This window comes from Oncorhynchus mykiss, chromosome 7, assembly GCF_013265735.2.
Source record: "Oncorhynchus mykiss isolate Arlee chromosome 7, USDA_OmykA_1.1, whole genome shotgun sequence".
NCBI classification, from domain to species: Eukaryota; Metazoa; Chordata; class Actinopteri; order Salmoniformes; family Salmonidae; genus Oncorhynchus; species Oncorhynchus mykiss.
This window is the reverse complement of record NC_048571.1, coordinates 74,376,909-74,394,049: the sequence shown is the minus strand read 5'-3', so window position 1 is coordinate 74,394,049 and position 17,141 is coordinate 74,376,909. Positions and strand designations below refer to the sequence as shown.

General features: G+C 43.0%; 1 protein-coding gene across 3 annotated transcripts in view; it reads left to right on the top strand.

The window, feature by feature from the left end:
* Nucleotides 1-17,141, top strand: part of LOC110528476 (plexin-A1) — a 388,596-nt gene that overhangs the window by 207,061 nt on the left and 164,394 nt on the right. For all 3 annotated transcript variants that reach the window (XM_021610568.2, XM_036984053.1, XM_036984054.1), the window contains exons 5-6: nucleotides 10,522-10,622; nucleotides 16,519-16,642. In XM_021610568.2, the coding sequence (XP_021466243.2) occupies nucleotides 10,522-10,622; nucleotides 16,519-16,642 (225 nt within the window). The remainder of the gene's footprint in view (nucleotides 1-10,521; nucleotides 10,623-16,518; nucleotides 16,643-17,141) is intronic.

Sequence of the window (17,141 nt, the reverse complement as noted above, 5' to 3'; positions counted from 1 at the left end):
GAAATGGGGGGAGCTGCACTAATGCTACATGGACTGGCGTAGCAGAGAGAGACCGTTGGTGGTTGATGACAGGTAAGAACTGAAGCGTCTTTTAAATCTAATCATAACCTGCTGTGATTAGCTGGTTATTTGTTAGAGCAGTTCTGACAGGCAAGCTGAGCTGATTCAGTGCTGCCCCCTTCTCTATCCTACCTCCACCACTATCCTCTTGCCCCTAGTTTTAGTTCTAATCCTGCACTAACACACCTAATTCAACTCATCTACTATTCATCATCAAGCCCTTGATTTATTGGAAATGCGTATGTTAATGCTGGGCTAAAGCAAAACCCTGCGCAAAACCCTGCTATCCGAGATCCAGGATCGAAGAACACTGCCCCAAGCTTCTAGGTAATCCACCCCAGGGGACGAGCCTCAATCTGGGGGTGAAGTTTATGATATGTCCCCATCCCACTGTTTCCTCTGGAGGGTCCAATATGGCCCATGGAAGCCTTTATTTAAAAAAGGCCCCAACTGACACTTTTTATGTCCCTCTGATCTTACCGACAATGAAAGCATGTAATTGAAGGCTTTACAGGGGCCTTAGGCCATCGGGACGGCTATAACAAAGCCTGTTAGAGCACACACACACACACACTACCAGTCAAAACCTACTCATTCAAGGGTTTTTCTTTATTTTTACTCTTTTCTACATTGTAGAATAATAGTGAAGACATCAACTCATATGAAATCATGTAGTAACCAAAAAAAGTGTTAAACAAATCAAAATATATTTTATATTTGAGATTCTTCTTCTAAAAAAAGTAGCCACCCTTTGCCTTTGATAGCTTTGCACACTCTTGGCATTCTCTCAACCCGCTTCATGAGGAATGCATCTCGGTTAACCTGTTTGGGATAGGGGGCAGCATTTTAACTTTTGGATGAATAGCGTGCCCAGAGTGAACTGCCTCCTACTCAATCCCAGATGCTAATATATGCATATTATTATTAGTATTGGATAGAAAACACTTTGAAGTTTCTAAAACTGTTTGAATGATGTCTATGAGTAAAACAGAACTCATATGGCAGGCGAAAACCTGAGAAAAATCCAACCAAGAAGTGGGAAATCTGAGTTTTGTAGGTTTTCAAAGCTTGGCCCTCCGAACACACAGTGGTCTGGCAGAGTGTCTCAGGCTCTCATTCCAGTGCTTTTCTACAGACAATGGAATTCTCCGGTTGGAACATTATTGAAGTTTTATGTTAAAAACATCCTAAAGATTGATTCCATTCATCGTTTGACATGTTTCTATGACCTGTAACGGAACTTTTCAAGTTTTTGTCTGGACGTAGTGCTCGCGCCTCATGAAGATGGATTACTGGGCTGAACACGCTAACAACAGGTGGCTATTTGGACATAAATTATGGACTTTATGGAACAAATCAGTAATTTATTTTCGAACTGGGATTCCTGGGAGTGCATTCGGATGAAGATCATCAAAGCTAAGTGAATATTTATAATGTTATTTCTAACTTCTGTTGACTCCAACATGGCGGATATTTCTTTGGCTGGATTGGGCTCTGAGCGCCGTACTCAGATTATGCTTTTTCCGTAAAGTTTTTTTGAAATCTGACACAGCGGTTGCATTAAGGAGAAGTCTATCTTTAATTCTGTGAATAACAATTGTATCTTTTATCAATGTTTATTATGAGTATTTCTGTGGCTATCTGCAAAATCACCGGATGTTTTGGAATCAAAACATTACTGCATGTAACGCGCCAATGTAAACTGAGATTTTTGATATAAATATGCACATTATCGAACAAAACATACATGTATTGTGTATCATGATGTCCTATGAGTGTCATCTGATGAAGATCATCAAAGGTAAGGGATTAATTTCATCTATATTTCTGCATTTTGTGACTCCTATCTTGGCGTGTGTTTTGTGACTTGGCTTTGTCCTAACATAATCCTATGTTGTGATTTCGCTGTAAAGCCTTTTTGAAATCGGACACAATGGGTAGATTAACAAGAAGTTTATCTTTCACTTGCTGTATTTGACCTGTTAATGTGTGAAAGTTCCATATTTCAAAAAAATATTTTTGAATTTCGCGCACTTCCTTTTCAGGGGAATGTTGTCGAGGGATTCCTCTAGCGGAACAGGTGAGCCTTCTTAAAAGTTAATTTGTGGAATATCTTTCCTTCTTAAATCTTCTCAAGGATCGGTGTCCCGCTAGCAGGACAACTTCGGGTGAAACTGGAGGGCGCGCAATTCAAATAAATAATCATAAATATTATGGATTTTAAACATCTAGGTAAATGTAAGTGTCTTATATCGGCTGAAAGCTTAAATTATTGTTAATCTAACTGCATACATTCACATATAACGATTAAATATTCACTTACTTTTTGAAAATCTTCCTCTGATTTGTCATCCAAAGGGTCCCAGCTATGACATGTAGTGTCGTTTTGTTAGATAAAATCCTTCTTTATATCCCAAAAAGTCTGTTTAGTTGGCGCCATCGATTTGAGTAATCCACTCGTTCAACTTGCAGAGAAAGGAATCTGAAAATCTACCCCTAAACTTTGTTGCAACAAGTCTAAATATTGTTCTATTTACTCCTCAGATTCCCGAAAATGTGATCAAACTATAATATTTATTTTGTAAAGTATGTTCAATAGGAAACCGATTTTAGCAGGTGCATAATGTCTTCAATGCGCGCCCAATCACGAATATCCAAGACTGTGTCCTACTAAAACTGATATTTCTTATTTGTTTTGGAATTTACAAGCCTGAAATGTTGAACATAGACTGCTGACACTCCGTGGAAGCCATATGAATGCATCCCAGGGAGCTTTTCAATATGACCTTGCTCTTGCATTTCTAAGAGGATGGTCTCTCTCAAAAAACAATTCTGGTTGTTTTTTCTTTGGATTTTCTCCTACCATATCTATTTTTTATTTCTCAACATTTCTACAAACTTCAAAGTGTTTTCTGGCCAATGGTACCAATTGTATGCATATCCTGGCTTCAGGGCCTGAGCTACAGGCAGTTTACTTTGGGAATGTCATTCAGGCAGGAAGTGGAGAAAAAAAGGGCCTAAGCCTTAAGAATTAATGCCTTTGAGCCAATCAGTTGTGTTGTGATGGCAAGGTAGGGGTGGTATACAGAAGATAGCCCTATTTGGTAAAAGACCAAGTTCATATTATGGATAGAACGGCTAAAATAAGCAAAGAGAAATGACAATTCATCATTACTTTAAAACATGAAAGTCAGTAAATCCGGGAAATTTCAAGAACTTTGAAAGTTTCTTCAAGTGCAGTCGCAAAAACCATCAAGCGTGAAACTGGCTCTCATGAGTACCGCTACAGGAAGGGAAGAACCAGAGTTATGTTCAGTGGAGTTAACTTCACCTCAGACTGCAGCCCAAATAAATGCTTCACAGAGTTCAAGTAACAGACAACTGTTCAGAGGAGACTGCGTGAATCAGGCCTTCATGGTCGAATTGCTGCAAAGAAGCCACTACTAAAGGACACCAATAAGATGAACAGACTTTCTTGGACCAAGAAACATGAGCAATGGACATTAGACTGGTGGAAATCTGTCCTTTGGTCTGATGAGTCCAAATTTGAGATTTTTTGTTCCAACTGCCATGTGTTTGTGAGACGCAGAGTAAGTAAATGCATTATCTCCGCATGTGTGGTTCCCACTGTGAAGCAAGGAGGAGGAGGTGTGATGGTGTTTTGCTGGTGACACTGTCAGCGATTTATTTAAAATTCAAGGCACACTTAACCAGCATGGCTTCCGCAGCATTCTGTAGCGATATGCCGTCATCTGGTTTGCGCTTAGCAGGACTATTTGTTTTTCAATAGGACAATGACCCAAAACACACCTCCAGGCTGTGAAAGGACTATTTGACCAAGAAGGAGAGTGATGGAGTGCTGCATCAGATGACCTGACCTCCACAATCACTCAACCTCAACCCACTTGAGATGGTTTGGGATGAGTTGGACCGCAGAGTGAAGGAAAAGAAGCCAACAAGTGCTCAGCCTATGTGGGAACTCCTTCAAGACTGTTGGAAAAGCATTCCTCATGAAGCTGTCTGAGTAAGAGAGTGCTGACCCTCACCTTTAAGATAGCCATGGGTATCTGGTCCTGGATCTACTGGGAGTGCAGGCTTTTGTTCCAGCCCCGCACTGGACCATGGTTAGTTTGTTTAAATGTGTTTTGTAAGCTAGGGTTGGTCGGTAATCCAGAGCAGGCCTTACTGTCAGGAGGAGGAGCGGAGCAGGCCTTACTGTCAGGAGCAGGAGCGGAGCAGGCCTTACTGTCAGGAGATGGAGCGGAGCAGGCCTTACTGTCAGGAGATGGAGCGGAGCAGGCCTTACTGTCAGGAGGAGGAGCGGAGCAGGCCTTACTGTCAGGAGATGAAGCGGAGCAGGCCTTACTGTCAGGAGATGGAGCGGAGCAGGCCTTACTGTCAGGAGGAGGAGCGGAGCAGGCCTTTACTGTCAGGAGGAGGAGCGGAGCAGGCCTTACTGTCAGGAGGAGGAGCAGAGCAGGCCTTACTGTCAGCAGGAGGAGCGGAGCAGGCCTTACTGCCAGGAGATGGAGCGGAGCAAGCCTTACTCTCAGAAGGAGGAGGAGCAACTGGGGAAAGCCTTTACAAAAATTACATGCCCTCATTAAACTTGTTATATCTCCAGTTCTGTTTGTGATATTAAGATTCTTACACCGACTGTGTGTTATCTGGACTTATTTAGTTAAAGTCAAGGACGGATGGGGGCTTGACTTAACACATGTCAGAGTAATAAAACATTATAATTAATGAGCAGTGAAATGACTGCTTTAGCGGATTTAGTGTTAAAACAGAGTGACATTGACACGTCTTCTATCATATAGCAGCCTATCCGCTCTGAGCAGCTCTTCCTCTGTGTCATTCTTCAGCACCTCTTACTTTCTCTCTGCATCCAATCCGGGCAGCCGGCCAAATCCTCACTGGATGCTAATGAAAAGAGCTTCTAGAATAACCATCCATCAGGCTAGAATATAACCCTATCCCTAACCCTTCATGCTCAAATATAACCCTAGCCCTAACCCTTCATGCTCAAATATAACCCTAGCCCTAACCCTTCATGCTCAAATATAACCCTAGCCCTAACCCTTCATGCTCAAATATAACCCTATCCCTAACCCTTCATGCTCAAATATAACCCTAGCCCTAACCCTTCATGCTCAAATATAACACTAGCCCTAACCCTTCATTCTCAAATATAACCCTAGCACTAACCCTTCATCCTCAAATATAACCCTAGCCCTAACCCTTCATGCTCAAATATAATCCTAGCCATAACCCTTCAGGCTAGAATATAACCCTAACCCTTCAGGCTAGAATATAACCCTAACCCTTCAGGCTAGAATGTAACCCTAGTCCTAACCCTTCAGGCTAGAATATAACCCTAGCCATAACCCTTCAGGCTAGAATATAACCCTAGCCCTAACCCTTCAGGCTAGAATATAACCCTAGCCATAACCCTTCAGGCTAGAATATAACCCTAGCCCTAACCCTTCAGGCTAGCATATAACCCTAGCCCTAACCCTTCAGGCTAGAATATAACCCTAGCCCTAACCCTTCAGGCTAGAATATAACCCTAGCCCTTCAGGCTAGAATATAACCCTAGCCCTAACCCTTCAGGCTAGCATATAACCCTAGCCCTAACCCTTCAGGCTAGCATATAACCCTAGCCCTAACCCTTCAGGCTAGCATATGGCCCTAACCCTTCAGGCTAGAATCTAACCCTCGCCCTAACCCTTCAGGCTAGAATCTAACACTAACCCTTCAGGCTAGAATATAACCCAGCCCTAACCCTTCATGCTAGAATTTAACCCAAGCTCTAACCCTTCAGGCTACATTATAACCCTAACCCTTCAGGTGATGGTGGGTGGGAGGAGAGAGAGCGAGAGAGTTTGTTTTTGTATGTGTGTGTGCATATGTATTTTTTTTGTGTGCTTCTGCATGTGTGTTGACATGGGTTTTCTGACAGCACTGCTCCCTCCCAGTGCTTGGCAATGTAACATGAGGTAGAGGAAATGGTAGGATTTATCACACACGCACATACAGCTCTTGAAAAATGAAGAGACCATTGCAAAATTATCCGTTTCTCTGGTTTTACTATTTATGGGTATGTGTTTGGGTAAAATTAACATTTTGTTTTATTCTATAAACTACTGACAACATTTCTCCCAAATTCCAAACAAAAATATTGTAATTTAGAGCATTAATTTGCAGAGAATGACAACTGGTCAAAATAACAAAACATATGCAGTGTTGTCAGACCTTGAATAATGCAAAGAAAAATGTTAATATTCATTTTTAAACAACACAATACTAATGTTTTAATTTAGGAAGAGTTCATATATCAATATTTGTTGGAATAACCCTGATTTTCAATCACAGCTTCCATGCGTCTTGGCATGCTCTCCACCACTCCTGGCGCAAAGATTCAAGCAGCTCGGCTTTGTTTGATGGCTTGTGACCATCCATCTCCCTCTTGATCACATTCCAGAGGTTGTCAATGGGGTTCAGGTCTGGAGATTGGGCTGGCCATGACAGGGTCTTGATCTGGTGGTCCTCCATCCACACCTTGATTGACGTGGCTGTGTGGCATGGATCAATGTCCTGCTGGAAAAAACAATCCTCAGAGTTGTTGAACATTGTCAGAGCAGAAGGAAGCAAGTTTTCTTCCAGGACAACCTTGTACGTGGCTTGATTCATGCGTCCTTCACAAAGACGAATCTGCCCGATTCCAGCCTTGTTGAAGCACCCCCAGATCATCACTGATCCTCCACCAAATTTCACAGTGGGTGCGAGACCTAGAGAGGCCTACAACCCACAGTGTCTCGCACCCACTGTGAAATTTGGCGGAGGATTGTTCAGCATCCACTAGTCGCCTCTTCACTGTTGACGTTGAGACTGGTGTACTTGTCCTCTTGCTCAGTTGTGCACCGGGATTTCCCCATCTATCTACTCTGGTTAGAGCCAGTTTGTGCTATTCTGTGAAGGGAGTACACAGCGTTGTACGAGATCTTCTGTTTCTTGGCAATTTCTCCCAAGGAATAGCCTTCATTTCTCAGAACAAGAATAGACTGACAAGTTTCAGAAGAAAGTGCTTTGTTTCTGACTTTTTGGAGCCTGTAATCGTACCCACAAATGCTAGTGCTCCAGATACTCAACTAGTTTAAAGAAGGCCCGTTTTATTGCTTATTTTATCAGCACAACAGTTTCCAGCTGTGCTATCAAAATTGCAAAAGGTTTTTCTAATGATCAATTAACCTTTTAAAATTATAAACTTGGATTAGCTAACACAACGTGCCATTGGAACACAGAAGTGATGGTTGCTAATAATGGACCTCTATACGCCTATGTAGATATTCCATAAAAAATCTGCCTTTTCCAGCTACAATAGTCATTTACAACATTATCATTGTCTACATTGTATTTCTGATCAATTTTGTTATTTTAATGGACCAAAACATTGCTTTTCTTTCAAAACCAAGGACCTTTCTAAGTGACCCCAAACTTTTGAAAGGTAGTGTATGTGTGTGTGTGTTTATTTTATATATATAGTTGAAGTCGGAAGTTTACATACACTTAGATTGGAGTCATTAAAACTTGTTTTTCAACCACTCCACAAATTTCTTGTTAACAAACTATATTTTTGGCAAGTCGGTTAGGACATCTACTTTGTGCGTGACAAGTCATTTTTCCAACAATTGTTTACAGACAGATTTTTTTTATTCCAGTGGGTCAGAAGTTTTTACATACACTAAACTGACTGTGCCTTTAAACGGCTTGGAAAATTCCAGAAAATTATGTCATGGCTTTAGAAGCTTCTGGTAGGCTAATTGACATAATTTGGGTCAATTGGAGGTGTAGCTGTGGATGTAGTTCAACGCCTACCTTCAAACTCAGTGCTTCTTTGCTTGACATCATGGGAAAATCAAAAGTAATCAGACAAGACCTCAGAAAAAAAGTTGTAGACCTCCACAAGTCTTGTTCATTCTTGGGAGCAATTTCCAAACACCTGAAGGTACCACATTCATCTGTACAAACAATAGTACGCAAGTATAAACATCATGGGACCACGCAGCCGTCATACCACTCACAAAGGAGACACATTCTGTTTCCTAGAGATGAACGTACTTTGGGGCGAAAAGTGCAAATCAATCCCAGAACAACAGCAAAGGACCTTGTAAAGATGCTGGAGGAAACAGGTACAAAAGTATCTATATCCACAGTAAAACGAGTCATATAGCAACATCACCTGAAAGGCCACTCAGCATGGAAGAAGCCACTGCTCCGATACCGCCATAAAAAAGCCAGACTATGGTCTGCAACTGCAAATGGAGAAATGTCCTCTGGTCTGATTAAAAAAAAATTGAACTGTTTGGGCATAATGACCATCGTTATGTCTGGAGGAAATAGGGGGATGCTTGTAAGCCGAAGAACACCATCCCAACCTTGAAGCACGGGGTGGCAGCATCATGTTGTGGGGGTGCTTTGCTGCAGGAGGGACTGCAGAAGAGAGGAGAGAAGAAGAGAGGAGATGGGCCGGGTCAAGTTTGTGTGTTAGAAGACTGTCCTGGGGTGTGTGTAAAACTGAATTTAAATGTTTTTGGCAAAGGTGTATGTCAACTTCCGACTTCAACTAAATATATATATACAGTGGGGCAAGAAAGTATTTAGTCAGCCACCAATTGTGCAAGTTCTCACACTTAAAAGATGAAAGAGGCCTGTACATGTCATCATAGGTACACTTCAACTATGACAGACAAAATGAGAAAAGAAAATCAGAAAATCACATTGTAGGATTTTTTATGAATTTATTTGCAAATTATGGTGGAACATAAGTATTTGGTCAATAACAAAAGTTTATCTCAATACTTTGTTATATACCCTTGTTGGCAATGACAGAGGTCAAACGTTTTCTGTAAGTCTTCACAAGGTTTTCACACACTGTTGCTGGTATTTTGGCCCATTCCTCCATGCAGATCTCCTCTAGAGCAGTGATGTTTTGGGGCTGTTGCTGGGCAACACGGACTTTCAACTCCCTCCAAAGATTTTCTATGGGGTTGAGATCTGGAGACTGGCTAGGCCACCATAATTTGAAAATAAATTCATTAAAAATCCTACAATGTGATTTTCTGGATTTTTTTTCTCATTTTGTCTGTCGTAGTTGAAGTGTACATATGATTAATATTACAGGCCTCTCTCATCTTTTTAAGTGGGAGAACTTGCACAATTGGTGGCTGACTAAATACTTGTTTTGCCCCACTGTGTATGTATATATATATATATATATATATATATATATATATATATATATATATATATATATATATATATATATATATATATATATATATATATGATACAGTTGAAGTCGGAAGTTTACATACACCCTTGCCAAATACATTTAAATCAATTTTACACACACCCCAGGATAGTCTGCTAACACACAAACTTGACCCGGCCCATCTCTTTACCCATCAGCCTTATGAAGTCCCGCTACCATTTTTTCCCTCTCCTCGTTCCTCCCTTTCCTCCACCCCTCCTCCTCTCTTCTTGTAAAATAAGCCTCCACATGGCTCGCCTCCAGCTTGTCTCCCTTGTCGTGTGTGGATTAGCCATGGTGAGAGAGGGAGGGGAAGAGAGAGAGCCTAGGTGGGTCTCCATGCCTGTGTGTGTTTCTCTCACTCTGCTAGCTATAATGATGGCCCCCAGGGAAGTAGTTTAGTGGTCTTACTTACCGTTTTCGAGGGATCTCTTTCCCAACACGTAATTCAAAGGTAGCCTGCAGTAGAAATATAATACCTTATCATACACACACACACACACACACACACACACACTGATATATACACACATGGGAAGAATGGTGGAGAGAAGGCCTCACTGGCCAATAAGAGTGCTATGTTATCACCAACACAAACACTTACAAGCAAAAGCACCCTACTTTGTCAGCACCCTATTATGGTGTAGAGGTTTAACTTACAAACATCCTGTGGATCATGGAAACATCTGTAGGTCATCACTACGATTTTACCTCTCTAATCGCGTTGAATAAGTTACACACACTGTCACACTGTGAGTCCGTCCGTCTTCTCCAACACCGGTTGGGCTTTGGAGGTCACCTGTCAATCCAAAGCAGTTGCCACCTGTCAGCCGGCCCAGCGTGCATTGCGTGCCTGCTCCCTAAACTGGTGTACGCACCGTTGGTGCCTGTCACACACACCGCTAGACATGAACGACACTCAAAGACACACGCTGCTTCATCAACACACTAAAGTAGAAAGAAAGAACACAGACACAAGCACACACTTCCAGCCTCTGACACTTTGAAATGTAATTTCGTTTTCAGTCCATATTTGTGCATACATTTCTGTGTCGTGTGCACTGCATTGATTTAATATGATTTGAAAGGCTAACATCGTTCTCTCTCTCCTTTCCATCTATCTCCAACTCCCCCACTTCTCTCTGTAGGTGAGCAGGGTACCAGTAGAGAGCTGTGAGCAGTACACCACCTGTGGCCAGTGCCTGGGCTCCAAAGACCCCCACTGTGGCTGGTGTGTCCTCCACAACATGTAAGTACACATATTGTACACTCGGTCTACACACTCACTCATATATAGCTACTCTTTGTTCATGCTATACTGTCATTCATAATCAAAACAAACTTGGTCACTTGCGCCGCATACAAGTGTAGACCTTACATGCTGAAATGCTTGCTTACTTACAAGCCCTTAACCAACAGTGCAGTTCAAGAAGAGTTAAGAAAATATTTGCCAAATAATCAAAAGTTAAAAAGTAACACAATAAAATAACGAGGCTATATACAGGGGGTACTGAGTCAACGTGCAGGGGGTACAGGTTAGTCGAGATAATTTGTACATCAAGGTAGGGGTGAAGTAACTATGTGTAGATAAAAATCAGCGTGTAGCAGCATTGTGCAAAACAAATGGGGGGTATCAATGTAAATAGTCCAGGTTGCCATTTGATTAATTGTTCAGCAGTCTTATGAGGGTAGAAGCTATTAAGATGCCTTTTGGTCCAAGTCTTTGCGCTCCAGGACCGCTTGCCGTGCGGTAGCAGAGAAAACAGTCTCTGACTTGGGTGACTGGAGTCTGACAATTTTTTGGGGCTTTCCTCTGTCACCGCCTATTACAGTGCCTTGCGAAAGTATTCGGCCCCCTTGAACTTTGCGACCTTTTGCCACATTTCAGGCTTCAAACATAAAGATATAAAACTGTATTTTTTGTGAAGAATCAACAACAAGTGGGACACAATCATGAAGTGGAACGACATTTATTGGATATTTCAAACTTTTAACAAATCAAAAACTGAAAAATTGGGCGTGCAAAATTATTCAGCCCCCTTAAGTTAATACTTTGTAGCGCCACCTTTTGCTGCGATTACAGCTGTAAGTCGCTTGGGGTATGTCTCTATCAGTTTTGCACATCGAGAGACTGAAAATTTTTCCCATTCCTCCTTGCAAAACAGCTCGAGCTCAGTGAGGTTGGATGGAGAGCATTTGTGAACAGCAGTTTTCAGTTCTTTCCACAGATTCTCGATTGGATTCAGGTCTGGACTTTGACTTGGCCATTCTAACACCTGGATATGTTTATTTTTGAACCATTCCATTGTAGATTTTGCTTTATGTTTCGGATCATTGTCTTGTTGGAAGACAAATCTCCGTCCCAGTCTCAGGTCTTTTGCAGACTCCATCAGGTTTTCTTCCAGAATGGTCCTGTATTTGGCTCCATCCATCTTCCCATCAATTTTAACCATCTTCTCTGTCCCTGCTGAAGAAAAGCAGGCCCAAACCATGATGCTGCCACCACCATGTTTGACAGTGGGGATGGTGTGTTCAGCTGTGTTGCTTTTACGCCAAACATAACGTTTTGCATTGTTGCCAAAAAGTTCAATTTTGGTTTCATCTGACCAGAGCACCTTCTTCCACATGTTTGGTGTGTCTCCCAGGTGGCTTGTGGCAAACTTTAAACAACACTTTTTATGGATATCTTTAAGAAATGGCTTTCTTCTTGCCACTCTTCCATAAAGGCCAGATTTGTGCAATATACGACTGATTGTTGTCCTATGGACAGAGTCTCCCACCTCAGCTGTAGATCTCTGCAGTTCATCCAGAGTGATCATGGGCCTCTTGGCTGCATCTCTGATCAGTCTTCTCCTTGTATGAGCTGAAAGTTTAGAGGGACGGCCAGGTCTTGGTAGATTTGCAGTGGTCTGATACTCCTTCCATTTCAATATTATCGCTTGCACAGTGCTCCTTGGGATGTTTAAAGCTTGGGAAATCTTTTTGTATCCAAATCCGGCTTTAAACTTCTTCACAACAGTATCTCGGACCTGCCTGGTGTGTTCCTTGTTCTTCATGATGCTCTCTGCACTTTTAACGGACCTCTGAGACTATCACAGTGCAGGTGCATTAATACGGAGACTTGATTACACACAGGTGGATTGTATTTATCATCATTAGTCATTTAGGTCAACATTGGATCATTCAGAGATCCCCACTGAACTTCTGGAGAGAGTTTGCTGAAAGTAAAGTAAAGGGGCTGAATAATTTTGCACGCCCAATTATTCAGTTTTTGATTTGTTAAAAAAGTTTGAAATATCCAGTAAATGTCGTTCCACTTCATGATTGTGTCCCACTTGTTGTTGATTCTTCACAAAAAAATACAGTTTTATATCTTTATGTTTGAAGCCTGAAATGTGGCAAAAGGTTGCAAAGTTCAAGGGGGCCGAATACTTTCGCAAGGCACTGTATATTGGTTCTGGATGGCAGGAAGCTTGTACTGGGCCTTACGTACTACCCTCTGTAGCTCCTTACGGTCAGATGAGCTGTAGTCAATGAACAGCATTCTCACATAGGGGTTCCTTTTGTCCAGGTGGGAAAGGGCCGTTTGTAGTGCGATTGAGATTGTGTCATCTGTGGATCTGTTGGCGAGGTATGTGAGTTGGATTGGGTCTAGAGTATCCGGGAGAATGCTGTTGATGTGAGCCATGACCAGCCTTTCAAAACACCTCATGGCTACCGACGGTATTCATTTAGGCAGGTTACCTCCGCTTCCTTTGGCACAGGGAATCAGTCAGGGAGAGGTTGAATATGTCAGTGAAGACACTTGTTGGTCCGCGTATGCTTTGAGTACACATCCTGGTAATCCATCTGGCCCCGCGGCTTTGTGAATGTTGACCTGTTTAAAGGTCTTGCTTACATCGGCTACAGAGAGCATTATCACACAGTCATCCAGAACAGCTGGTGCTGTCGTGCATGCTTCAGTGTTTCTTGCCGCGAAGCAAGGATAAAAGTCATTCAGCTCGTTTGGTATGCTAGCGTCACTGGCAGCTCGCGTCTGGGTTTCCCTTTTTAGTCTGTAATAGTTTTCAAGCCCTGCCACATCCGAAGAGCGTCAAAGCTGGTGTAGTAGGATTCAATCTTAATCCTGTATTGACGCTTTGCTTGTTTTGATAGTTCGTCTGAGGGCATAGCGGGATTTCTTATCAGCATCCGGATTAGTGTCCCACTCCTTGAAAGCGACAGCTCTAGCCTTTAGCTCGATGCGTATGTTGCCTGTTATCCATGGCTTCTGGTTGGGATATCTATGTACGGTCACCGTGGGGATGACGTCCTCGATGCATTTATTGATGAAGCCGAGGATTGAGGTGGTATACTCCTCAATGCCATTGGATGAATCCCGGAACATATTCCAGTCTGTAGCGTAGCGTCTGCGTCATCTGACCACTTCCTTATTGAGCGAGTCACTGGTACTTCCTGCTTTAGTTTTTGCTTGTTAACAAGAATCAGGAGGATAGAATTATGGTCATTTTTGCCAAATGAACAGCGTTGGTAGAGCATTCTATGTATCTCTGTGTGTGGAGTAAAGGTGGTTTAAAGTTGTTTTTTTTCTCTGGATGCACGTGACATGCTGGTAGTAATGAGGTAAAATGGATTTATGTTTGCCTGTATTAAAATCCCAGGCTGCTAGTAGCGCCGCTTCTGGGTGACCATTTTCTTCCTTGCTTCTGGCCTTATAGAGTTGGTTGATTGCGGTCTTAGTGCCAGTATCGGTTTGTGGTGGTAAATAGACTGCTACGAATAATATAGATGAGAACTCTCTTGGTAGATAGTGTGGTCTACAGCTTATCATAAGGTACTCTACCTCAGGCGAGCAATACCTTGAGGCTTCTTTAATATTAGACACGTCAGCTATTATTGACAAACAGACACATTCCTACCCCTCGTCTTACCAGACGTAGCTTCTCTGTTCTGATAGTCTAACAGAGTCTCCTTTCTTTTATCTGCTCTGATGTGAATTGGATAAAGTGCAAAACACATCTTTAGGTAGGTCTCCATTTACTTTAACCTGTCACGCAGGAAAGGAGGCTACTGGTGAGCATTTGGACTCTGAAGCTATCCTCTGAATTGGAAGCCTTAGCTATTTGCCATCACATGAAAATCAATGTTGATACTGCCTTGTATCTTTTAGAAGATCTTAAGATTAAGATTCATGAATAAAGTTACTAGTAGCAGATGGCAGTGCAGAGCATGCCAGGTGTCCTTGTTGACACCCTGCATATGTAGGAGTGTTATTTTTCCTCTGTGTGTTGCGCTACAGCAGAGAGTGTGTTAGCTTGCTAGTCAGTGTGTTAGGCGCTGTACAGTAGGCATAGTCAATGTGTGACTTCTCACCAGACGTGTGTCTGGCGCAGTGTGACATATCACCAGACACGATGCTTTATAGGATACACTTGGTGACACAGTGTGTTTCTCTCTCCTGCTGGCTAACATGACTCGAGGGTGTGTGTGTATGGGGCAGTGAGACAGGGTGTGTATTGGGCAGTGAGACAGGGTGTGTATTGGGCAGTGAGACAGGGTGTGTATGGGGAGGTGAGAGGGGGTGTGTGTGTGGGGGTGTGTCTGTGGGGAGGTGAGAGGGTGTGTGTGGGGAGGTGAGAGGGGGAGTGTGAGAGGGGGTGTGTGTGGGTGTGTGTGCATGGGGAGGTGAGCGGGGGGGTGCGTGGGGAGGTGAGAGGGGGAGCGAGAGGAGGGGGTGTGTGTGGGGAGGTGGGAGGTGAGAGGGGGAGTGTGAGGAGGGGGTGTGTGTGGGAGGTGAGAGGGGGAGTGTGAGGAGGGGGTGTGTATATGGGGAGGTGAGAGGGGGTGTGTGTATGTGGAGAGAGAGGGGGTGTGTATGGGGAGGTGAGAGGTGGTGTGTGTGGGGAGGTGAGAGGGTCTGTGTATCTCCAGCGTTGGCAAAAAGCCAGTTCTCGCTGTTCGCTCTGTTAATTAAAACTTCCACCTGTGCAACATGCCACTTCATCTGATCGGCAGGCGTGTGTGTGTTTTCACGTGCACGCGTATGTGTGTTTGCATGAGGGGGGATTCACATTTTTATTGAGGACGCGGACGAGGCAGGCAAGGCGACGGAAACGCAATCAAGATAGACTTGAGATGTTACCGACCTCCAGTCACAGAGCTTTTGACCTTCCTCCTCACCAAAATGGAGCGCTAAGTTTATTCTGCTCATTTCCCGTTGGATAGCGTCCCTCAATCTATTTTTACCCCCCCACCACTCAGAATGACAGGTATTTAAGACGTTTTCGCCCGGTGGCATTTTGTTCTGCAGCAGCTTATTAGAGTCATATTTGTCTCGTTCGTCAGCCGTGCAGTAGAAGAGCAATCCAAGAAAAAAAAGAAAAGAAAAAAAGCTAGAGTGATATTAACTGAGGCACACACACACACACACACACACACACACACACACATGCTCATAATATGCACAATGCTGCATGCAATCTGTTCAACTCTCTAGGGGTCAAGACGGGGTCAGGGAGAAGGCCTGTTCAACTCTCCAGGTTTCTCTCTTTAGGGAGTAATGCAGTCCACAAGCAATATCACCATGACTTCTCTCTTTGTGTGTGTGTGTGTGCGTACATGTGTGTGCGTACACGTTTGTTTGAGAGACAGTATTCTGCTGAGTAGGAAGGTTGGTAATACCAAGGCTAAGATAAGGCACTTTGCATTTTCCTCTCCTTTTATTGTGCAACACTGAGGCACACAGTGTCTGTTCAGAGACTTTGTTTTGTTATGAAGAGGTGGTATGATAGCTGGTAGTGCAAATTGGAAAATTGGTGTGCTTTTTTTCTGGAGATGGCTCCAGAAGATGTCTGATCATATGGAGGATGTTTCTGACCTTATTGACCTTTCGGTTACTGGCCCAACACTCTTAACCGCTAGGCTACCTTAACCGCTAGGATACCTTAACCACCAGGCTACCTTAACCGCCAGGCTACTGCTAGGCTACCTGCTGATCATTGTTATGACTTTGTTCATGCACCAAATACATTTGGGGTGTGTGTTTGTGTGTGTGTGTATATATATATATATATATATGTATGTGTGTGTGTGTGTGTGTGTGTGTATATGCGTGTGTGTGTTATTTCTGACCTTCTCTTCTCTAGGTGTTCCCGTAAGGACAGATGTGAGAAAGCAGATGAACCCCAGCGGTTTGCCTCAGACCAGCATCAGTGTGTGGAGCTCAGTGTTCACCCCAAGAACATCTCCGTCACCATGTCCCAAGTCCAGGTGTGTGTGAAAGAGAGTCTGACTCTGTATGTGTGTACTGATACAGTACCTGTATATAAATGTGTGTTTATGTAAATACACACCAGTAACTGTGTGACATGCCAATAAGTAGCTAACTACGTGCTTGTGTCATTAAAGACATTAACATGTTCTTCACACTAACCTTGCCACAAAGTCCCCTACGTTCCAAATATCCACACTAGCCTGTCACTTGTATTTTCAACTATTCTGACGGCAGCATACTGTTATAGATATACTTGTCACCGGCAGAGACTGTGGAGTTTGTCAGGATCAAAATAAATATGAAAGGAACAAAGCCACCTCAGTTTTCTGAAAACTCCAATCCTGAGACAACGGGACATCTACACAGATTTTACTCCCAAAGAAACACCAGAATGGCTTTCCAAGAGGTGTTGATTGTTCCTGAGTGGTCCAGTCTCAGCCATGACTCAGAGACAAGGTTGGAATACTGCTGTCCAACAATGATTCCCAACCAATC